Below are 24,412 nucleotides of genomic sequence, written 5' to 3'. Positions count from 1 at the left end.
CCAAGAAATGGCTTTTAAAGAGGACAAAACTGACGAAGCCAAAGAATATACACAAAGAATAAGATTAATACATTTAATACTGTAAAATTTCCACATATCCAAAATAAAAGATAAAGGACAAACTGAGGGAAATACCTGTGATAAATATGACACAGAGAGAGAAGTCATTTTAGCATTGAAAAAGAGTTCTTCCAAATTAGAAAAAAAAATAGCATCCTGATGGAAAAGTGAAAAAAGGACATAAATAGATAATACCCAGGAAGAATGCAAGTGACAATAAGCACACGTTTAAAAAAACCCATCTCATTTTAAATGAGGAAATGCAAATTAAAACAAAACTGAGATGCCATTTTTAATTTATAAAACTGGGACAGACTTTTTTTTTTTAAACTTATATTTAAAGTGAACAAGAATTCCACCAGATTGGCAGTCTGTTACCACTGCTGGTAACAGTGTCCATCCACGGGTTCTTCATAAAAAACAATTTGCTTGTATGTATGACAGGTATGAAAATGTTTGCATTTTTGATCCAGTGGTTCTACATTTAGGGACCGGGGTGGTTATTCTTCTACCTCTCCAAATCCTTACTAGACCCCTCTCTGGCCTACGCTACGCCCTCTATGGATTAGATCGCTGGCTCCCTTGCTCTCTAGCTTTCAGTTGGGTTTAGCCAATGAAGGCACTGAAAGAACAGAGGGCAGAAGAAGGGAGATTTGGAGACAGTTACTCCCCACCCCGTGCTCTCTCCCTTCAGCTAGGGTTTTATGAGTGGCTTTGTGCCTCCAAACTGGTGGTTCTCAAATTTAAGTGCATCAGAATCACCTGGGGGCCTTGCCTCTGATTCAGTAGGATGGGGCAAGGCCTGAGAACTTGAATTTCTCGTAGGTTTCCAGTTGTTGCTGATCCTGCTGGTCCAAGGACCACACTTTGAGAGGCACTGCTTTAAGGCCACAACTCCTAGTGGGACAACCCTGATTCCCCAGCAGAGGCTTCCTCTTCGCCAGTAACACTGGGGCCCAGCCCTCCCCCTCAGGTCTAGGCGTGGTAAGGGCTTGTTTGCCAATCCTGAGCACTTTACCATTGCTTGTTGTTTCCTTGACCCTGCCCACACCTCTTGTAATCAGTCTCTTCATGAAAGTCTCTTGAATGAGCATTTTGAATATACCATCAGTTTCCTGCTAAAATTCTGGCTGATGTAAGGATTTATCCCTAGGGAAATTATTAAAGATGTAGACACAGACTCAGGTGCAAGAATGTTCTTTGCAGCATAACTTACAAGAGCAAAAACATTAGAAACAAGGTGTGTGCTCAACAACGGGGCAAGATGAATGTTATGCAGTTGTGAATTATAATTATAATTTTACTGGCTACTCTGGGAAGGTTTAGGTGAAAACAAGATTTAAAACCGTACTTAGAGATGTTCCCAATTTTGTAAGTATACGTGGATGTTCTTGTATAAGGCTCAAATTGAGATGAAATTGGGAAAAAGAGAGTAGTTTATGTGACGATGACTCCATACAGAGTTTATCGGAGGAGAATCTGATTTGTCAGTATATTCGTATGAGTGGTAGTTGTAAACCACAGGTATAATTCCAATCTAAAGTTTTCCTCCTTTATTTCCAGTTGGCTTTGACATTGATATCACATTTAATATTATATACATACAAATATTTATATTATATATAATTAATTTAGATTCTATTATATTTAATTAATAAAATAAAAATATGCTTAAATAGTGAGGAATAGGAAGTATATTCTAGTAATGGAATTCTTCATGTCACAATTTCTTTTTATACAAGCCCTTTAAACACATGGACTCAGACCACAAATATTTACTGAGTGCCTGCCCTCAAGGAAGTTACAGTCTAGGAGAGTACTTAGGACACAAATAAAGATGCAACATGCAATAGTAGAAAGAACACAACCTGGAATTAAAACACCAGAGTCTGGGATTTGTCACAAGGGCAATTTAGCAGTCCATGAAATGTTTTGCAGGGTATGTAGTAGAACGTAAATTATAAAGCTCAATTATGGAATCAGGGAATCATGAAAAGCTTTTCTATCAGAGACTGAACGCTCTGTGGCATGCATAGCAAGTGTGTGTTTACCAAGTTGGAGTTAACATTAGCCTGTCCTTTTAATTCTTCTCCACTTCAGAAAGGACATACGCATCCATATCCTTCTCACTACAGATACATAATTATGGAAGTTTGGGCATATTGGTTACACTGAGAATGAAATTTCAAAAATTAGAGCTGATGGTTGAAACAGAGGTGGCATTATTCTTAGTGACGCAAGAGAGCATGTTATTCCAAACTCTTAAATAGGGTAGGTTTCCATAAAGAGGACTGGGGGTGCTGCTTAGGAATCCAGCTTATGGAAAGTAAGCAGTACATTTGTAGGAGCCAGAGATAAAATGATTTTTCAAAATAAGCAATAGAAGAAAAGACAACCCAATAATGGACTAATGGCCTTCAACTGATAGTGACTGAGGCCTTCCAGTAAAATTTGAATGTAGGATAAAACTGAGACCCTGGATTGAGCGATGAGCAGCTAAGATGCAGTGAAATTCCCAATTCTGACATTCCCCTCTCTGATCACAGCATCCCGATACTCTAATGATCCCACTCCTTTGCTCCTGCAGGACCTACTCTTTTTCCAAATAATAAGTTCCATTTTTGACTTTTGCCCTTTTTTTTTTGACTTTTGCCTTTTCTTTCAAAATACCCACCTGCCGCAACTTCATTTACCTTCCTACCTGGTCGGACTCTGCCAGCCTTGCCAGTGGTGCTCTTGTCTGGACACTGGACTGGACTCTTTCGTCAGCATGTGAACTTGTGCTACAGGCTGCCTGGCCAGACTTGGAGCTCAGAAAATCCCTAAGGTCTATTTTCTTTGCTCACACTCAGAAGCTCACACTCGGTAGAGTCACAGAGGTAATCTCCACGTCTGTCTAAAACAGTGATAAAAGATGTAATGAAAAATCACTTTCAAATTCCTTCCTAATTAACCAGGAAAATATGTTAAACGAGAAAAATCTTCAATGAACGTACCATAAAATGAAAAGAGTCAGATTCTCTTAAGAAATAGACTCATCCTGCCTACCTATCTGAAGGAGGATTGAAATACAAGAGCCTGGTTCTTGCTCATTACTTGTTGCCACAGTGACCAGGATTCAGTAACTAAAGGCATTGGCGTTGCACTCATCGTAGGCCATTTATTATCAGGTAGGGAAGCCACAGAATGGGATTCTTAGGTATCCTAGGACTCAGAAACCAGATTGTCTTCCCAGATAAGTGGTCCTAAAGGCCTGCTTCAGAACCCAACATATTAATCAACATTAAAAAAATATTTTATTTATTTATTTGACAGAGAGAGACACAGTGAGAGAGGGAACACAAGCAGGGGGAGCGGCGGAGGGAGAGGGAGTAGCAGGCTTCCTGCTGAGTAGAGAGCCCAATGCGGGGCTTGATCCCAGGACCCTGAGATCATGACCTGAGCTGAAGGCAGACACTTAACCAAATGAGCCACCCAGGCGTCCCTTAATCAACATTTAGATTCAATAAAAGAAGAGTGGTGGCTGAAACTGGATTGGGGAAATCAGTAAGCTAAGTTAAATATACAGAACTAAATTGAATTTATACAAATAGTGTATATATTTGAAATAAAGTTCCTTGAAACAGATGATTTATATTATTCAACACAAAGACAATACCGCAGTCTATGACTACAGTCTAAGTGAAAAAGGAAAAAAATACATATACAAGAAAGGAGAAGCTTCACCAAAGGAAACCAAAGCCCTGGGTTTTATATCCTTCAGAAAGGGGAGTAATATTCTTATGTTGCTCTTGATTTTAATAATGAGATGGTAAAAATCTAAGAATGGTTTAATTGAAACAGGATGCTTTCCTTCGTAATTATTGCAGAGAATAGGAACAAACTAATAGTCTGTATCTAAAGAGAGGAAAAGGATTAAAACCCAGGAAGTATAAAATAAGACATTTTATTTCTGTAACAATTAAAATGGCCATTTGCCTCTTTTTCTGCCCAGCACCCCTGCATTTTTCTGAGAAAAGCTTCCTATGTCCCCATCCCTACTCTAACCATAGACTCCACATGGAGATGACATCGTTTTGCATGATCTTACTTACCTGGACTAGGTTACCTAGAAGTGAACATCTGACCTAAGCTCACCCACTCACCACCCAGCCCTGTGAACTGATCCAGCACATAGGTTGGCACGTACTGTGAACACCATACTCCTCCTCCAGGGTTTATTCAACAGGACCTACATGCACAGGTTTCTTGTTTCTTAGGAGATAAAGCCTGGAAGATGTGTGGAGTGGTGGGTATGGACAAAAGTAGAGAGAAGCCAAGAGGTGAGGCAGAGCAAGAGAATCTTGGTAATATCAAGTCTCTGGCTCACTGGGTCTCTATTTAGCTACACTCTTATCCTTTCTGGTTGCAGGAGCCAATGAATTTCTATTTTGCCTAAGCTAATTGAAGATGAATTTCTAGATCGTGCAACCAAATACACAAATGCAAAGATTATGACTATGAATGTAAATGAGCTCAATTCTCTTAGTAAACAGTAAAATACTCAGATTGGAATGGAAAATGAAATACGGTTATTTAAAAGAATACCTTCTGAAATAAAAAGGTAGAACAAAATGATTTGCAAATACCAACCCAGACAGATATTTAAGACAAATACAATTCAAAGCTGAAATCATGAACAGTGTCATTCCTTTGAGTTGATTAATAGCATGATCTATAGAAAAGGCAAAGTAGGGTTGATGTAGCAGCTCAAGAATATCTTCAAGGAACTTTTATATTTCTGTTTCATCATTCTTGGCATGTGACTCTCATTTTGGTTACAAAATAGATGCTTCAGCTTCAGACATCAGTTCTGTGTTCCAGGCAGGAAGAGGGAGAGAAGGCATGGCATTTAAATTAAGAAAGCAAAACTCCTTAGGAATCACTGGCAGACTTCTGTTTTACGTTGTATTGGTAGGTAAAGTATTGCATGGCTATCACTATTGCAAGGGAGGCTGAGCATTTATAAGCAGGGCCCATTGCCACCCCAAATCTATTACACGAAAAGGGGGATAATGGAAATTGCATAGGCAACTTGCAGTGGCTGGTCCACCTGTCAAAAGTAATATAAACTGGCCGCTCTGACACCTCTTTGGTAGTAACTACAAATTGGTGAAATCCTATTGGAAAGTAATTTGGCAGTGCGTAGCCTGCAAAGTCTTTACATCCTTTGATCCAGTTGTTAATTGGGAAATTTCTCTTCCATACTCGTCTGATCTTCATGAGAAATATTTTTCCTAAATTTCCCCTTTGCAAAGCTCCAGTCTCCAGCTTCCCCAGGGAAGATAGAGTGACTTCCCTGCTTAGTTAGTTTAAGGTAAGAAATAGGTATCCACATTTCAGTTGTCCCTTTTTTCCTCTTGGGGCCATCTCTTTATTTTTTAAAAAAGATTTTATTTACTTATTTGACAGAGAGAGAGAGAGAGAGAGACAGCGAGAGAGGGAACACAAGCAGGCAGAGTGGGAGAGGGAGAAGCAGGCTTCCCGCTGAGCAGGCAGCCCGATGTGGGGCTCGATCCCAGGACCCTGGGATCATGACTTGAGTCGAAGCAGACGCTTAACGACTGAGCCGCCCAGGCGCCCAGGGGCCATCTCTTTATAGGAAGCACACATTTTGGCTGGCTCCATTATGCCACTGGTGTTTTAAGCATTAGGTCCATTGTGAGAACACAGCTGGTTATTCAGATGTGTCTCTGACAGGTGGAAAGGATGCCTAGTTCTGTGTCTCAGGCTGCCACACACATAAGCCACCTCCTCCAACCCAGCCTTTATCAATAATTAAGGGGATATTTAAAATTAGCTTGGTTCTATGAAGAAATGTTAGGATTTTGGTTGATTGCACTGGTATCCTATGTTCAACTTTCTGAAGAACTACCAAAATGTTTTCCAAAGTGACTTAACCATTTTACATTCCCACCAGCAGTGTGTATGTGTATATATGCCTAGTCCCTTATCAGATACATAATTTGCAAATATTTGCTACCATTCTGTGGGTTGTCTTTCCACTTTCTTGATAGTATTCTTTGAAGCACAAAGGTTTTAAGTTTGATTAAGTCCAATCTATATATTTTTCTCTGTTGTCTGTGCTTTTTTACTTAATCCAAGGTGATGACAATTTACACTTTTGATTTTATCAAGAAACTTATAGCTTTAGCACTTACATTTAAGTCTTTGGTCCATTTCAAGTTAAATTTTTCTGTATGTTATGAAATTGAGATCCAACATCATTCTCTTGCATGTGGATATTCAGTTGTACCAGCACCATTTGTTGAAGAGATGGATTATTCTTTCCCCATTAAATGGTTTTGACACTCTTGTTGAAATCAATTGGCCATTGATGTTTAAGGTTTATTTGTGGACAATCAATCTATTCCATCATTTTTATATGTATCCTTATGGTCTTGATTACTGGAGCTTTGTAGTAAGTTTTGAAATTGGGAAATGTGAGTCCTCAGCTTTGTTATGCTTTTTAAATATTGTTTTGGCTATTCTAGTTCCTTGATTTTCCATAGGATTTTGATGTCCATTTATCAGTTTTTCAAAAAAAAAAAAAAACCTCTCTGGGATTTTGATAGTGAATCAGTTGAATTGGTAGACCAATTTGTCGATTTTTGCCTGTAATTTCAGTTTTAATTTCTTCTTTAATCAAGAATTATTTTTAAAAATGTTTGCCTATCTTTTACTTTGTTACTCTATTTTTCTTACAACATAATTAGAAAGTGTGACTTTGTGAGTTCTGTTGTTTGGATTTCATTGAAGTAATCTTTGTTCTCTGATCCCAAATCCATTTATTTGATAATATTCCCTTGTCATTTGAAAAGAACACTCACCATGAATTCATTATGTGTGTATGTAGATGTTCTCAAATCATGTTATTTAAACCGTTGGTTATTTTTATTTAGTGGTATGTCTATTTATAAGAGGGTTTGCTGGGGTGCCTGGGTGGATCAGTCAGTTAAGCATCTGCCTTTGGCTTGGGTCATGATCCCAGAGTCCTGGGATTGGGCCCCATGTGGGGCTCCCTGCTCAGCGCGGAGTCTCTTTCTCCCTCTTCCTCTGCTCTTCCCCTGGCTTGTTCTCTCTCTCTCTCAAATAAATAAATAAAATCTTTAAAAATATATAAGAGGGTTTGCTATTAACTTTCATCATGATTGTGGATTTGTAAGTATCTATTCCTAAAGTTTAAAATCCTATAATTTGAAGTTATGTTGTTAGATTATAAAGATTCATAACTGTTTTATTTTCATAGTCACTTGTTCTTTACATTCCATTTTTCCCTCCAGTGACTAAAAAATGTACTATATCCCTTCGAAACTTTTTTTTATATTGAAATATAATTAACATACAGTGTTACATGAGTTTCAGGTATACAACATAATGATGCAACAATTTTATATATTACTCAGTGCTCACCACGATAAGTGTAGCCATCATCTGTCACCAACGTTTTTACAGTCTTATTGACTATGTTCCCTATGTTGTACTTTTATTTATTTTGTAACTGGAAGTTTGTACCTCTTAATCCCCTTTATCTATTTCACCCATTCCCCCCACCACCTCTGCTCTGGCAACCACCCGCTCGTTCTCTATATTTAAGTCTGGTTTCTTGTTGATCTCGTTTGTTGTTGTTCGTTCATTTGTTTTGTTTCTTAATTTCACATATGAGTGAAATCATATGGTATTTGTCTTTCTCTGACTTATTTCCCATAGGACTATACCCTCTAGGTCCATCCACGTTGAGGCAAATGGCAATATTTCATTCTTCTTTATGGCTGAGTAATATTCCATTGTATATATTAAATTTCCATTTTACTAATCAACAACTAGAGTTAATCAGCATTCTCTGAAGAAGACACTGAACTTCAGTGCTCTTTTTTTTATCCTTTCCATGGCCCCCTCTTCACTACTTGACATCTTGAAGTCAGCTGGAATTCTATTTCTAGAAAATTAATTTTTTACATTGTGTATTAATACTTAGTCATAACGGTAACTTTCACAGATTCCTTTATTGTGATAATTAAATGAGGTAATGCATGAAAAGTGACATGATGCTTGGCATATGTTAATTATTCAATAGTGTTTGTAATGATGATGAGGATTATCAAGATTATTACCATTCTCTACAAGCTCTCTTTTGATGATCTTTATCCTCAGCTTTCATTATCACTACCACCTGGATGATTTCCTAACCTATGTCACCTACCTGGCCACCACTCCTGGGCTTATTTTATTTTCAGTTTTTATTGCAGATCACTACCTAAATATTCCATCAAGACACCCATCTTGATACATTCAAATTAAACTATCTTTTTTTTTTAATAAAAACAATCCCACAGCATTTATTGTCCTCTGGTAATAACATAAACAATACGAACAAATGTTTTAGAACTATACTCCCAACAAAGGACATCTAAAAAAACAAACTACATGGCCTTCTCAAGAATTTCTCCCTTCATTGATCATTTCTAGTTGGAGACACTTCGGAGCAGGGTAATATTGTCTCCTTTTAGCATGATCCAACCCAGTTGTTTTCTTGACTTTGTTTTAGAATGAATCTCTTCGACATAATCTAATACGACGTTGATGTACTCATCAAAACCAATGATATAGCCCTCTATTCGCATGTTCACTTGCTCATAAAGCCACACCTGAATTTGAGATCTATTTTGCAAGTAACTGAAGATGAGGTTGATGGGCTGAACCATCATCTCCTGCACTTTTTGGCCCTGGCCACGGTATGCCATGGTGGAAACCAACAAAGATCGCACGCTACCTCCCAAATTAAACTATCTTTTAATTTCCCAATTTCTGGTAATGGAACAGGCATTCTCCCTGATCTCTGATCTGGAAATCTTGGAGACATCTTTGCTGTTCCTCTTAGATTGCCCACATCCCCCAGCAGACAGTCGAGCTCAGTGCCTGTATCATGTAATTGGACGGTCAGTGTTAGTCTTCTTCCTCCTCCTTTAACTTTAATACATTGCAAAGTCCTGTAAACACTTAAAAAATTTCTATTTACCTTCCTCTTTATGACCCCCTCCTCCCAATGTTTTACTTTCCATCCAGCATTTAGACTCCTAGTTTTCTTTCTTATTTTTTGATTTCTCCTCTCTTCTGCTATCCTTACTATTCAATCCCTTCAAAGATTGTGCCAATCATGTATTTATTATATACTACCTAACAGGCTCCTTGTTATGAACATAAGTCTAAAATCCCCAGTCTCTGACTGAAATGGATCTAACCTACAACAGCAACTACTCCCTTTATGGACACTGTGGGTCAGTGAATCTGGCACACTGGTTCCTCCCTGAAAACCCCATACATTCTGTGAACTTTTTGGTTTTATCTTTGATATTCCTTCTGCCTAGAAAGCTTTCTTGAGCCATCTCTGTCAAAACTCTACCTATTCAAAACCACCCTTGTCATAAAGCCTTGGTTCACGTACTAGATAGGACTTGTCCTATTTATAAGCCACCCTAGCATTCTGTATGCCTCTATTAGTGATGGAAAATTTTTTCCTTTAAATTAAAGATTTCCAGATTTTATTATCTTGACAATTTACCAGATTGTAAGATGTTTAAGGGGCTTTGCCCTACTCATCTTTTAATCTTCTGTAGGCCCTTAGTAGTACAGCATATTTCACAAAGTTGATGTTCAATAAATATTTGTTGAATTTAATAAAGATTGTATCACTTAAGACAAAGAAAAAAAATCATTCTGAAAGCATGACCAAGGTTTCTTTTTTTTTCCTTAGATTTATTTATTTATTTATTTGAGAGAGAGGGAGGGCAACGTGCGTGCGTGAGTTGGGGGGAGGTGAGAGGCAGAGGGTGACTCCTCAAACAGACTCCGAGCTGAGCAGGGAGCCTGACACGGGGTTCCATCCCAAGACCCTGAGATCATGACCTGAGCCAAAATCAAGAGTCAGCAGCTCAACCAACTGAGCCACATGGCTCCCCATGACCAAAGTTTCTTAAGCATATTATGTCAAATAAAGGTTTGTTCAAACACGAAATTGCTATTTTCTATATATGAAGCTTTGCTTGGAGAATGAACTAGCTAAACATGTCTCTGAATGACACAAGAGAAGGCACACGACCTTGTTATGGTGGCAAACCTGAAGGAAACATGTACTTTGTAAGAAAACCAGACAACAGAAACAGCTGTGGCATATGAATAGAGGTCTTTCTGAATATTTGATGAAGTGCCAGAGGTTGCCCTTTGTACACAGCTTATGACAGACACAACTTTAGAAATCGTTGGCTCTCCATGTTGCTTTTGTTCACAGAGATAGTAAAGACAGCTCTCCACCACTACCCTGTGTAGCCTGAGTAGATGCAAGAAAATAATGGGCTCTAAGTCTGGGAATGCAGATTGCAGCCCCATTCTGGAGGAATTTGAAGGCTGGTATTGGGGTGTTATGGAGTAAGCAGCTCATTGACGTTTTTTATTGTTCTTGTTTCCTGTTGTTTGTTTTTGATCTTGGGTGCACCATCATAGAGGTATGCTTCAGGAAAATTAACCACACAGCAGAGAGGAGGTTGGCTTGAATAGACCTACAGACTTAGCTGGTGTACTTACAATAGAATAGAAAGTGGTCAAATGAAGTAAAGTGGCAGAAGTAATAGAGGGGAGGGAAATCATGCTGATGTTGGAAACTATTATAAAGGAATTAACAACTGACCTGTGAATGATTATGATGGTCAGGATAAGGACAAACCAGAAATAGCTCCTAAAGTTTTGACACAGGGAAAGGAGAGAGACCGTCATAGGATGGAGGCAGGGATGGGGGTTGGGGGAAGAGAGCCTAGAGGAATTGGAAAGGTTACTCTTTTTCCTCCTGAGAAAATGAGTTTTTGTCTTACTTCTCCCATTTTTCCTACCCAGTCTCTTCTTTTATTTGCCCCTTTAAAAGCTAGTATTTTGGACAAGTCACTAATATCCAAGCAATGCAAATCAATTAGCTACCACTTTTCATGCAGCAAATGGAACAAAATTTAATAGGATTTATCATAGCCAGGGTTTTTATCAGTGTAGAAAAAAAAAAGATATGGTTATATGCTCCTAGAGAGGAGTATAAATTGGGAATTGGTTTTATGATCAGAGGTCCATATATTATATAGTTTGGCTTTTTACACTTTATTATTTTATTTTTATTTTTTAAAGATTTATTTATTTTATTTTAGAGAGAGTGAGCACAAGCAGGAGGGACAGAGGGAGAGGGAGAGAGAATCTCAGGCAGACTCCTGGCTATGTGCAAAGCCATACACGGGCCTTGATCCCACGACCCTGAGATCAGGTGCTGAGCCAAAATCGAAGAGTCAATGGCTCAAATGACTGCACCACCCAGGTGCCCAGGCTTTTTAGACTTTACATCAAATTTATTGTTATATAATTGACATATAATAAAATGCTCCCTTTTAAGTGAACTATTAGGTGAGTTTTGACATAAGTGTGCCTGTGTAACTACTACCTCAATCAAAATAAAAATAATTTTTCATCATCTCCCCAAATTCACTCACGCCCCTTTACTGTCATTTTCTGTCCATCCCCTACCAAAGATCCACTTTATTCCACTTTCTGTCACTAGGTATTAATTTTTCCCATTTTAATATTTCAAATAAATGGAATCATACAGTTTGCACTTTTTTTGTGTCTATCTTTTTAACTAAAAAGGCAAGGGGAGCTCCTCTCTACTCACTAAGTGAGAAGCTGCTCCATTCATGAGTTGTTTAATAAAACCAATTCGATCTTCACATTAAGGAAAAAAGGTTTTGAAATGTCCTAGACAGATGTGTACTAGTACTTCATTTCTGATTATTACTGAGTAGTTCCAATATGGTTCCAATTTTAGTAGTTCCACTAAAACTTGTTTATCTAGTTACCCGTTGATAGATTCTGTTTCCAGTTTTTGCCTGTTAGGAATAAAGCTATTAACATTCATATTTAAGTCTTCATGTGGGTGTATATTTCATTTCCCTTGGGCAAATACCTAGGAGTGGAATTGCTAGATGATATGGTAAGTGTATGCCTAACCTTGTAAGAAACTGCCAAATTGTTATCCAAGGTAGGTGTACCACTCTACTTTCCCACCAGCAGTGTATGAACACGCTCCACATCCTTGCCAACACTTGGTTAGGGGCACCCTTTCCAATTTTACTCATTCTAGTAGGTGCACAGCGGTATTTCATTGTATTTTAATCTGCATCACTCTAATAACTACTGATGTTGACATACCGTTGGGTGTTTATTGGTCAGTTGCGTATCTTCTTTTGAGAAGTATCTGTTCAAATACTTTGCACATTTTAAAATTTGGTGGTTTGTCTTCTTATTGAATTACAAGTGTTTGAGATTCGAGTTCTTTATCAAATATACGTATTGTGAATAATATCTCCTAGTCTGTGGCTTGCCTTTTCATTTTGTTAAAGGCGATTTTCGAAGAGCATAAGTTTTTAGTTTCAATAACATCTAATATATCACTTTTTAAAAAAACGACCAGAACTTCGGGAGCTCAGCTTAAGAAAATGTAAGCCTTGGGGGCCTGGGTGGCTCAGTCGGTTAAGCTTCTGACCCTTGGTTTCGGCTCAGGTCACGATCTCATGGGTCATGGGATCAAGCTCCACATGGGGTCCTGCGCTCAGCGGGAGTCTGCTTGGGGGTTCTCTCCTTCTGCTCCTTCTGAAACTTACTCTTGCTTTCTCTCTCTCTCTCAAATAAATAATCTTTAAAAAAAAAAAAAAAAAGAAAAAAGAAAATGCAAGCCTCAGCATTGGTTTCCTACCTGTCTGTTCCCTACCTGGAATGCTTGAATGCTGCAGAGTTGGGCTAGAATCTAGACAAATTTTACAAAACCTCACGAATGTGACAGACACTTTTGTTTATGTTAATAGGTATCATTTCCTGGGTATATACTGTGCAATAAGCAGGGTGCTAAATACATCATATAAAATTTTTCATTTCATTCTTACAAAAGCCTCACTGGAGAGGAAACTTGGATATAGAGTAATAAAATAATTAGACTAAAGGCTTAAATATTATCAGTGGTGGAACTAGACTATACTTGACTCTAAAACCCTTTGATTCTTAAAAACTGTGCAGTGTCCTATCTCAGAAATCTCTGTATCTGTCAAATTCATGAAGTGGAGGTCCTCTTACTGCTGCTTTTGGCTGTTTCCTGATGGCAAACACAGTTGTGGAACTGTGGGGTTTTCTGTTCCTCTATTAGGGCAGTTACATCAGCTTCCCGACCTCTCGATTGTAGCTACAGTGTTTTGTCTTTGTTTGTTTGTTTAATTGGTTTGGGTTTTAGCTTTAATAGTTCTCATGGCAAACTCCAGGTTCCTTACCTTCCTGCTTCTGTCAGAAGAGGTAACTCTCCTGGGAGTTTCATGGTGTTCAGGGAGTCATTCCAGGATCTCAGCTTATAACCCAGTCTTCCAGCCCTTCCACTGATTTTGTAATAATCAAACTTTCTGTATTATATCACTTTCTGCTTAAAATACTTCACGTGGCATCTCTTTCCAGCACTGAACCCTGCCTGATACACATGGTCTGGACAGATATTCAACAAAGGCTTGAGCAACTATTAATCAGAAGTGGGGCAGTTCAGCGACAAGGAATTGAGTCCTTGGGGAGACAGGCATGCCAGACGCCTTCTCCATCCCAAGCAAATAATGCACTGGCCTGATTATCAGGGAACCAGGAGACCAACTTCAGGACATGGCATGCGTTGAGTTGGTAAACCTCTATCCTGGGACTCTTACGACTTCTCTTGCTCCCTATGCCTACAGAGAAGTTTGATCCCAATGTGCAGGGTGAAATTGTTCCTTCAGCCCAAGGTGAAGCCATCTCAGCAATGACAGCTAGAGAGACGAAGGGACAGGGGAATGAGCAGGGCAGTTTAAAGCTCAAAGGAACAATTTCCAGGTGAATAAAACGCAGAACTACCTCATAAAGCATTTAGTAGATATGTGGTGCTCATTGCCTTAAGATAGGAAATAGATGCATCGCTTTAAATGTTTTCTTCATATACTATTAGGATCTATCAGTAGCCAGGCAAGTTGTCCAGTCAGCATTTGGCATCCGATTTAGGAATTCCCTCAGTGTTACTGATTAATGGTTATCCAACTCTGGCTTGAACGGGTAGAGTGACAGGGTTCATTACTTCACAAACCTGGGTCTTCAATTTCTCTAATCATCAGAACATTATTTTTGTTGTTGTTGTTGAACATCAAATCATCTCTCTGATTTTTTCTGTCTGAGAATAAGCATATGGTCTCTTGCTACTTATCTCATTTTTAAAGTATCTCTGGTATCTATTCCCACTCACAAAAGGCCCCAATTTTCTTTCAGGACATTATATTTCTTCCATGGTATATGGTTTTCAGAGAAGACCTGTGTGCCTGCCTCCCACTCTGGAAACAAAGGGAAAATCCTTCCTTCCCTTATCCTCATAAACCCAGACATAGGTACATGTCCTAGTTTTGGCCAGGTGTACAATTTCTCTTCAGTTTTTTTAATCTTGAGGAAATGTGGCATAAATAAAAGGAGTAGGTAGAGGTCATTCAGCGCAGAGGTAGTATGCCAATTGCACATTGAGACCATGAGACAGTGGCTATACTTTCTGCTTGCAAATCAATTTGCTTTAACATTGTTATTGTTCATTTCAGAATCTGGTCCTCTAATCTCAAGTCTAGGTGGCCCAGTAGCCTTCTAATGGTTTGGTTATCTTAAAGTTTCTTTCTGTTGTTTGCAATTCAAATCTCCAACCAAAACCTATATATGAATGGGTGAGTAGCTTTTTCCCCTGAAGTGTCTAGTCTCTGCTTATCTTACTTAGGGACAATTTGGTTGCAACAGACAGAACCCACTTTAGTTGACTCAAAAAAGGAGAGTTTCATTGAAAAAACATAAAGAAGCCTCAAGGTACTAAGGACAGCAATTAGAACTGGATCCGTGGGAAATGGATCTGGGAAACGGGGAAATCAGGAACTGTGGTTGGTTATTCTTTCAATCTCTCAGCGGCCAAGTGTTCTCCTTCATAGTGGTGTCTCTCTTGTGGGTTCACTGCTGTTTTCTGGACATATATTCTGGTCTCTATTCTTGCTGGGTTCCTGTTTAACCATCTCATATTGACCAATCAAGACATTTTAGCTTAACCTACAATCAAGTGACTACAACTCTATGTCTCTTAATTCCAATTGTCAAAAGATAAATATTTGTTCCTGACCTACCAGTAGGTTGGCTGGTTTGGAAGTAGGTATTCATCCTTAATCAAATCAGTTGGGGAAGAACTGGGGCAGGTTAAATATATATCCCTCTGGAGGCAGTGGGTGCAGCAGGTCAAAGTAGGAAGTGCAGTCGGGAGTATCTGGCAAAATGACTGATTGGTCTGGGATGCTCTTGATGGATAAAGGATCCTCACAAGTCCAGACATTTTGAAAAATTATAACCTGGGAACTGGAAGTTATTTTCTTTTAAGAATCATCCAAGATTTCTGGGACACTTGGGTGGCTCAGTCAGTTAAGCGGCCACCTCTTGATTTCGGCTCAGGTCCTGGAATTGAGCCTCACATCAAGCTCCATGCTCAGTGGGGAGTCTGCTTGGGGATTCTCTCTCGTCTTCTCCCCCTGCCCCTTCCTCCCACACTTGTGCATGGTTTCTCTCTCTCTCAAATAAATAAATAAATCTTTAAAAAAAAAGAATCATCCAAGATTTCCTACTCACTAAGAATAATCCTTCTCACCAAAGAATACCTGTTTCTTTTAAGTTGTTATCCTAATTGTAGTCACCAGTTGTTGCCCCTGAGAGGCTGATAGAGACGCATCACCTCTCTCTAGTGGCTCTCTGTGACATTCCAGGATTTCTCAAAGTGATGTCCATGGACCACCTGCATTAGAATCTCCTGAACGCTTAAAATGGAGATAGATTCCTGGGATTCACTCTAGATCTACTGAATCAGCATTTCTGCAGGGGCAGGAGTGGAAGAAGCTGTCCATTTGAATTTTCAACAAATTCTCTAGGTGATTCTCCAATACATTAACATTTGAGAACCACTAAGCCAAACTATCAATTACTTGAGGACAGGGAACAGCGTTTGTCTTGTTCAGGATTGTATCTGTGATACATTACCTGGCACATAGAAGACAGTTAGTAAATAAAGAATCAGTAAACTCTTACATCAACAACATAATCCTGATTATATACAAATGTATAACAACAGTGATGAGGTTTAACTTAAATTACTGACAGAATCATAAACTCACGATTATATTACAATACCAAATTATTTCTACCAATTACTAAAGAACACTCTTTAAAAAAAAAAATCCCATTATTGTGATACTTTTAATAGCTAGAGTTCTCCTTTGCTTTTATGTTAGACTTGCTTTCGGCCCACACTTTAATTCTTCTTCCCTAAATGGCATAGGTATGGTTTTCATGTCCTGTGAGTCCAAGCTCAATTACTTTCCCATCAAACCATTGTGAAGTAGAAATATTTGCCCATATTTAGCCATGCTGTTCATTTTCCTGTTAGTTACTTTCTGTTTTATATAGAGTACAAAAAAGGATTGTGGATGAATCAGAATGTGAGGTGGTGGTGGTCATACAGATAATGTGCAAGTAGTAATTCTGAGTCCTCAAGAAAGTGGTAGATCATAGTTTTTCTCTGTTCTCCTTTCATATTTTTAAAAATACGTGTTGTTTTACACCATTATAGAACAAATATAATGGCAGTTTCATGCTTTACAATTTATATTGCTGATTTCATGAACTGTTGGAAATTCTATTCTATTTCTGACAGTACAAACTTTTTTCCCCCTCTGTGATACTGAGTCAAAATGCTATGACATTGCAGGGAGAGAGGCATGTTCCAGTTCTGCCTACCCCCCATCTACCTCCTCTCTTTACCAAAGGCAAATTCCCTCCTCCTTCTCCCATTCCCTTCCCAATACCAACCATAGGTCCTGGTCCTAACCCCTGGAGACACAGAGATTTAAGTTAAGTCTGACCAATTAAAAAAATTTTTTTTCATTTATATGAAATATACCCCGAATTCAAAATATTTCCAAAATCCAATCACTTCTCTTTCCCTCCACTGCTCCTACCCTGGTCCAAACAATGTCAACTCTTGCCGAATTATTGCAATAAACTGATTTGTCTCCATGCTTCTGCCCTTGCTCCACATCCAACAGCCTAGTCTCAACATAACTCGTAGAACAGTGCCTCAAAACTATGGGAGATACAGTCACTCCTCTACCTAAAATCCTCCACGTGGCTCATTAGGCACTGGCCAAAGTCTTTGCAGTTACCTAAAAGGCCGTACCTATTCTGACATATAATAAGCACTTGATAAATTTTTGCTAAGTGAATGAGTAAATTTAAAGAAACTTAATTCTCCTTACTTTCAAATTAATACCCTAGTTCCTCAGAAGCTCCTCTGAGGGAATGGCTTCCAGACTTCCATTCTGGTCATCATCCTCCTACATGAACTTTAGGTTTTCGTGTCCTTCTTAAAATGTGGAACCAAGACGTGAACATAGTGATTCAACTTTGGTTAACCAGCGACGTTTACTCCATACCTCCTTCTATCCCTGTGGCTTAGAATTGCATTAACTTTTTTGGCAGCCATGTTATAACTTTGGATCACATTCTGTCTGCAGTGAATGAAAATTCCACGTCTTCACCCAGAAACTGATGTTAATTCAAATCTACTCATCCTTGCACTTGTGCAGTTGGTATTTTGAAACTATGTAAGGACTGCCCAAAATTATCTTCTTTCATAGAATTTGATTCTTTTTTGTTCAAAGAAATTTACATCAATGCCTCTAATTGCTCAGTTTTGCTACTATGGCAACACTGTTAGATGTTACTATTTTTTTCAGCCATTACATTTCCCATCATCAGCTTGTCCCCCCTTGTCTTCCAATTGGTGTACAACACAAAAGTGAGTTTTTTTCCTTTTCTAAGATTATTTTGCTAGATCATTTAAATATTTCTCCTGACATGACTAATTGTAGAAAGAAGAGTTACATAGACTTTGGAAGACCTGGGTACTGTTCTGTCCGCTAACTCTGTGATCTTGGGGGTGTAAATGAAACTTTGTGACTCAATTTCATCACCTATGTAAAATGAGAATGATGATAATAGCATCTGCTATTCAATAGGGTTATTTCAAATGTCAATGAGATCACGGGAGTGCCAAAGGAGTATTGATATAAAACAAGAAAAATGGCTAGAGACCCTAAATCAAGTTAGAATCAGATAAGCTTCTCTTATCTTGCTACTTTTTCCCTTTAAAATATAGCTCCTTAGTATGGAGAGCTGGTTTGAAGTTAGGATACATCCGTTCTACCCTAATATCCCCACTAACTAGTTTGGGTACCTCAGACAAATGATATAACCTGATAGACTTTCTTTTCCTAACCTTAAAAAAAATGGGATTTGCCCACATACTTTCTAAGATCTCTCTCAGCTTTTTGAATTTTTAAAAATCTATTGTCCTGGTCCACACTGAAGAATAACACAAGTCTTATTTGTACATTTGTCTTCATCAAGGTACATGTCTGGTTGTTTCTATAATAATTAAGATGCATATGCTGCATTTCAAATAGGAGCAGAGATGTAGTGCCTGTAAGAGCTAAAGGCTTTTAAAGGAGTCCTAAAACAACCTAAAACACCAAGCTGAAACCAACAAGGTTTATTTCAAGTAATTAAAGAACCACTTGAGCAAAACTAGAAAGAATTTTCCCCTCACTGAATGTGAGTTTCATAACTCAGACCCCACCCAAAACTGGTGGGTGCTGAGGACTTCAATCACAATAATGCACCTTGTTTAAATAAAAACCAGTTAATCTTTTCATATGAAGTTTAAAAGATGCAGACATTAGCAATCTGTTATTTAGAAAACATGCACCACTTCTGTGCAAAAATATCAAACTGCTGAGAACCTAAGTAAATGGGAGCATACAAGAGAATGACAAGTTGAGACATTACTTCCAATTCTTTTCATGAAGCTTTATTTTATTGAAAACATGATTAAACACTTAAGATAATTAAAATAAAATTAATGTTATATTATTCATGATCCTGCTACTGTAATGCAACTTTAAAAATTACTGTTTTTTAATTTACAGACATATATTTGAATTCCTTAAATTCTTGGGAATAATCAACCTTAAGCCTTCATGGGAAGAGTACTTATCCACAGGGAGGATATATGAGGAGAATCTTCTGAAATTTGGCTTAGTAGCTTCCAAGACACCACTCCTTCTGTTTTCCTCTTTCTCACCACCGGCTTGTTTTCAGTCATCTTTGCAGGTTCCTTGTTATCTTCTCTTTCCCTAAATGTTTGAGTACTTCAAGGCTCAGTTCTTATAATTTTTCTCTTTTCTATCCTGCTAATTTCCATGGCTTTAAATTTCATCTATTGGCTGCTGACATTCACATATATAACTTTAGCTCAGAACTTTCCCCTTGAACTCCAGAACTGTGTGTACATCTGCTTACAAGACTCCTTTACTTGGAAGTCCCAAACATAACAAAACCAAATGAATCTCTTGGCTGCTTCCCAAAACTTACTGTATTCCCAGATTGCTACCACTCAGTAAATACCAACTTCTTTCTTCTGGATACTCAACCCCCAAACTTGGAGTCATTCTGGACTTTTTTCTCTCATGCCCAACATCCAATTTGAAAGAAAATTCTGTTTAGCTCTACCTTTTAAAGATTTATTTATTTATTTTAGAGAGAGAGAGAGAGAGAGAGCATGTGTGAGCAGGGAGGGGGGCGAAGGGAGAGGGAAAGAGAGAGAGAGTGAGAGAGAGAATCCCAAGCAAGCTCCACACTCAGCGAGGAACCCAACACAGGGCTCGATCCCATGACACTGAGATCATGACCAGAGTTGAAATGAAGAGTCGGACGCTCAACCAGCTGAGCCACCCAGGCGCCCCATTAGCTCCATCTTTTAAAGATATTGAGAATCCAAATGCTTCTCAGTTCTTTCCACTACCACTCAGTTCCAAACCATAATCTTTTTCACCTGGATTTTGCAATAGCCTCCTAATTTGTCTCTTCCCTTCCCCCCTCCCTCCCTAAGACTTTGGAAAGTCTTTTTCAAAGTCTTTGAAAAGACCACTTTTCAGTATAAGTGGTCTTAAAAGTAAATTAGATCAGAGGGCACTTCATGTAATGAGCACTGGCTATTGTATGAAACTGATGAATCACTAAATTCTACCCCTGAAACTAATAATACGGTATATGTTAACTAAATTTAATTTAAATAAAAAATTTTTTTAAAAAGTAAAGTAGAGGGGCGTCTGGGTGGCTAGGTGGTTAAACGCCTGCCTTCGGCTTGGGTCATGATCCCAGGGTCCTGGGATCGAGCACCGCATCGGGCTCCCTGCTTGGCGGGAAGCCTGCTTCTCCCTCTCCCACTCCCCCTGCTTGTGTTCCCTCTCTCACTGTGTCTCTCTCTGTCAAATAAATAAAATCTCAAAAAAAAAAAAAAAAGTAAAGTAGATCATTTTGTTCCTTTCCTCAAAACCCTACAATGGCTTCTATCCCACTCAGAGTGAAATCCAAAATCCTTACCGTGGCCTAAAAGGCCCTACAAGATCTGTACTCCACCTCCACCACTGATCTGATTTCATGTCCCATGGCTCACACCTCAGCCGTTCTGGCCTTCTTTCTTTTCCAAGCATGATCCCACCTTGCACATGCCCACTCCAGGTTTTTGCCCTTGCCATTCCTTTCAGATGCCTCCTTGAACGTCACTTTATCAGAAAGGTCTTCCTAACTACCCATATAAAATAGCACCGCCAACCTGTCATCTTTACTCTCTAGTCCATTTTACCTTGCTTTGTTTTTCTCCTTAGCATCTATCACTAACTGACATATCACATGTTATTTGTTATTTTTTTTAAATTTTATTTACTTATTTGACAGAGAGAGAGAGACAGTGCAACAGGGAACACAAGCAGGGGGAGGGGCAGAGGGAGAAGCAGACTCCCAGCTGAGCAGGGAGCCTGATGCGGGGGGGATCATGACCTGAGCTGAAGGCAGACGCTCAATGACTGAGCCACCCAGGCGCCCCCACATGTTATTTGTTTAACGTCAATCTTCTTAAGCTGAAATGTAAGGTCTATGACGTTACTTTTATTAATTGTAATATCCCCATCACCTAGAACAATGTTTGGCCCACAATAAGCACTCAATAAATTATCTGTTGAACAAATGAATAAACAAGCCCTGTAGTTTTAATCAGAGACTGACAAAATATACACGAGCAGGTAAAAAGTAAACGTGCCATTAATTGATTTGATACAGTGAAAATGATTGAACTAGTTACATGTGTCTTAATCTCACAAATAAAATGTTGGGCAAAAATTTAAATTGCAGAAGAATATATATATACATAGACATACATGCATATATAAATGACATCATATATAAAATACATATACATGTTTTATATAAATTGTATGAGATACACACACATACACACACACATATATGGAGAGAGAGAGAGAGAGGAAGGGAGAGACAGAGAGAGACAGAGAGAAAGGAAAGAGATGATGCCCAAGAATGAGAAATACCACATTTAGAGGGTAAAATGGCAGATACCCAAAGGGGTAGTATGGGCACAGATGTTCATGATATTACTCTAACTTTTTGTATTCCGAAGTAAAAAATTAGTTATGTAGATTTTAGAGAAAAATGCTTAGGGTCCCAAAAGAGAGACTCTTTATATCTTATGGATAATTCAACTGAATAAAACTCCCATTACACAATACCGTTATCCTTCAAAAACCTTCTGTGCTACCAAACATCAGGTCTTCACCTTTTTAAAAAAGAAAAGAACTTTTTATTTTGGAATGTTTCAAACAGGAAAAAATGTAGACAGATTAGTATATTACACGCCCATGTACTGGGATTTCATCAAAATGGAACAACAGGGATTAGAATTATCCTCTAGCATGAAACAACTGAAAATAGAAAACAGTCCCAAGCCATTGGACTTCAGGCAATGAAAGACAGTGATCACTGAGAAAAGGGGAACTAATGAGGTGAGGCTAAGATGGCCCCAGCTTCGGCTGGAGAGAAATTTCAGGCTTTGTAGCAGGGAGGGAACCCAATGACATTGCTGATCGTTGGGGACCTATGCTTCAGAGGCCAGAAGAACAAAGAAAGAACACACGCCACTCAGAAATGTTCCGCTTAGTGTGGATGGACAGAAAACGTTCTCACTTGGAGGCAAGCAGCAGAGGTCAAAAGCGAGTCTTAAGCCATGAGTGATGGAAGAGGAAGCTTTCTATCCCATCAACAAACACCACAGTAGCACTCTCCCCCCTGCTCTCCCCACTGGCCATGCTTAAGCTTCTGGAAAGAATAGATAAGAAACACCAAAGGATAAGTGAGCTAAACCTGATGATTCTCTATTCCTGTTTCATACAAAGTTATCTTATAACAAATAAAACAACACTGAAGGAAAGAGTTGTTTTGAAAAGAATGGGTAATCTTAAACTGGATGTGTTCAGACCTCTTGTTTCTCTGGGTTCAGATCCATTGCTCCTATGATGTGGGACAGGAAAAAAATTGGTATTAAAACGTCTTTTGCTGCTTAAGGAAACCAAATCTCTAGAACAGCCTTTGCCATGAGCCTCTTTGTAGGTGTATTCTTTAAACTTCATGCTGTTTTTCTCCTATTTTTTCCCCAAATAATCCTATTTCTCTCCTGTTTCCAAATGTTCCTATATCTAATGGACTTCTTTGTGTGTCACCTTGAAATCTTCCTAATGCTATCTTGTGACATGTGGCATTACTTGACTATTCATTCAACACATTCAACAATAAGCTAGGAGTTGGGAGGGGTGTACATTTCAATCAGACACAGATCCTTATCTCCAAGAACATAGAGAGAGAAATAAGACAAGTATATATAATAAAAAGTATAATAATATATACTACAGGAAAATGCTTTTAGAAAATTTTGGGTTTGGAAGAGATCTTAATGATCAAGGATTCTTATTTCCTCATTTTAGAGATGAAGACACTAGAAGAAAAAAGGTTAAATGACTCATTCTTGGCAGTAGAATCCACTATTGTGAGGCACCATGGTGGGCTAGAAGGAACAGTGAACTTAGGGCCAGACAACTTAGGAGTGATTTTGGATTCCAGTTCTTATTAGCTTTCAGAAAGGACAAATGACCAGACTTTCTTGAGCCTTAGTTTTCTCATCCACAGAACAAAGATAATAATGCTTGCCTATTAGGATTGGTATAAAGGTCAAGTGGGATAATGAAAAATTTTTGCGGACTATGAGGCAATATAAAAATGTAAAATATTACTACAATTGATGAATTGCAGAACTGGGAATAAAACTCAAATCTCCTAACTGTGAGACACTTCTCCATCATGTATTAATGTGAAATGCTCTCCATGACTTCTAGGATAAGATCAGAAATTCATCTTCTTGCATAGGGTGGAATATAATTATCAATCACGCATATGTTGTTGACTCAAATCATATGCCCATTCCCCACCTGTTTGAGTTACATACAGAAAAATAAAATAGACGCTCTTGCTACAAAATTTTCTTGGCTAATTCTCACAGTAACATAGGATAAGGACTTTGTCCAACATTTCTCAATACCATGTTGTATTTTCAGCCTGTTTATTCTGGCGTCTTCCTTAGAAGCAGTGTTAGTGTTGAATAAAAGTTGAGCAATTAAAAAGAAAAATAAACATCAGGAACTTTGTAGATCAAAACTTGTGAACACATCCTTGGGGCACTTTAAGAGAAGTTAAGTGATAACATCACTATAATATTGTGTTACTTCTTTGATCTGCTAAAAAGCTAAGTGATATAATCAGTTTTTTCTTTGAGTTTTCTTTCCAATTTCTGCATGTGGCAACAAAGCTAAGAAATAGGTTAATTATAAAAGCTTTTGTCCTTTTCCTCACCCCATTACAGACTCCTTCCTCTTTAGAGTGGGTAAGAAAAGAGGCAACAAAGTTTATTTTGACATATATTACTGTATAATTTAAGAAAGGTCTTCAAGAGGTGGTTTGCTGTAGCGGAAAGAACATGAAATTTGGATTCCAAAGTTATGGGTTTCAATTTTCCATCTGACTCTTTTGAGACTGGAATCAAGTAACTTTTCTAACCTTAGTTTCTTTATCTGTCAAAGATGAAAACCAGTAAAACCTACTCCTTGGATTGTCAGAGGAATTGTATGGTATTCCCCAAATAATTAAAAGGCAGCTAACAATGCATATCATATTAGGAAGATAAAATAAAATCATTTAAAAA

General features: G+C 38.3%; 1 protein-coding gene across 1 annotated transcript; it reads right to left on the bottom strand.

Annotated features, from left to right (window-relative positions):
• Nucleotides 1-8,564: 8,564 nt before the first annotated feature.
• LOC123838420 (small nuclear ribonucleoprotein E-like) lies at nucleotides 8,565-8,843 on the bottom strand. Its single transcript, XM_045867415.1, has one exon. It carries the CDS (start codon nucleotides 8,841-8,843, stop codon nucleotides 8,565-8,567), a length of 279 nt encoding a protein of 92 aa, XP_045723371.1.
• Between the last annotated feature and the right edge of the window lie 15,569 nt (nucleotides 8,844-24,412).

The sequence above is a fragment of the Mirounga angustirostris genome, unplaced genomic scaffold (assembly GCF_029215605.1).
Source record: "Mirounga angustirostris isolate CCGP_5_RB_7025 unplaced genomic scaffold, mMirAng1.0.hap1 SCAF_5, whole genome shotgun sequence".
NCBI lineage: Eukaryota > Metazoa > Chordata > Mammalia > Carnivora > Phocidae > Mirounga > Mirounga angustirostris.
Note: the sequence above shows the minus strand (reverse complement) of the source record. Positions and strands in the feature narration are given on the sequence as shown.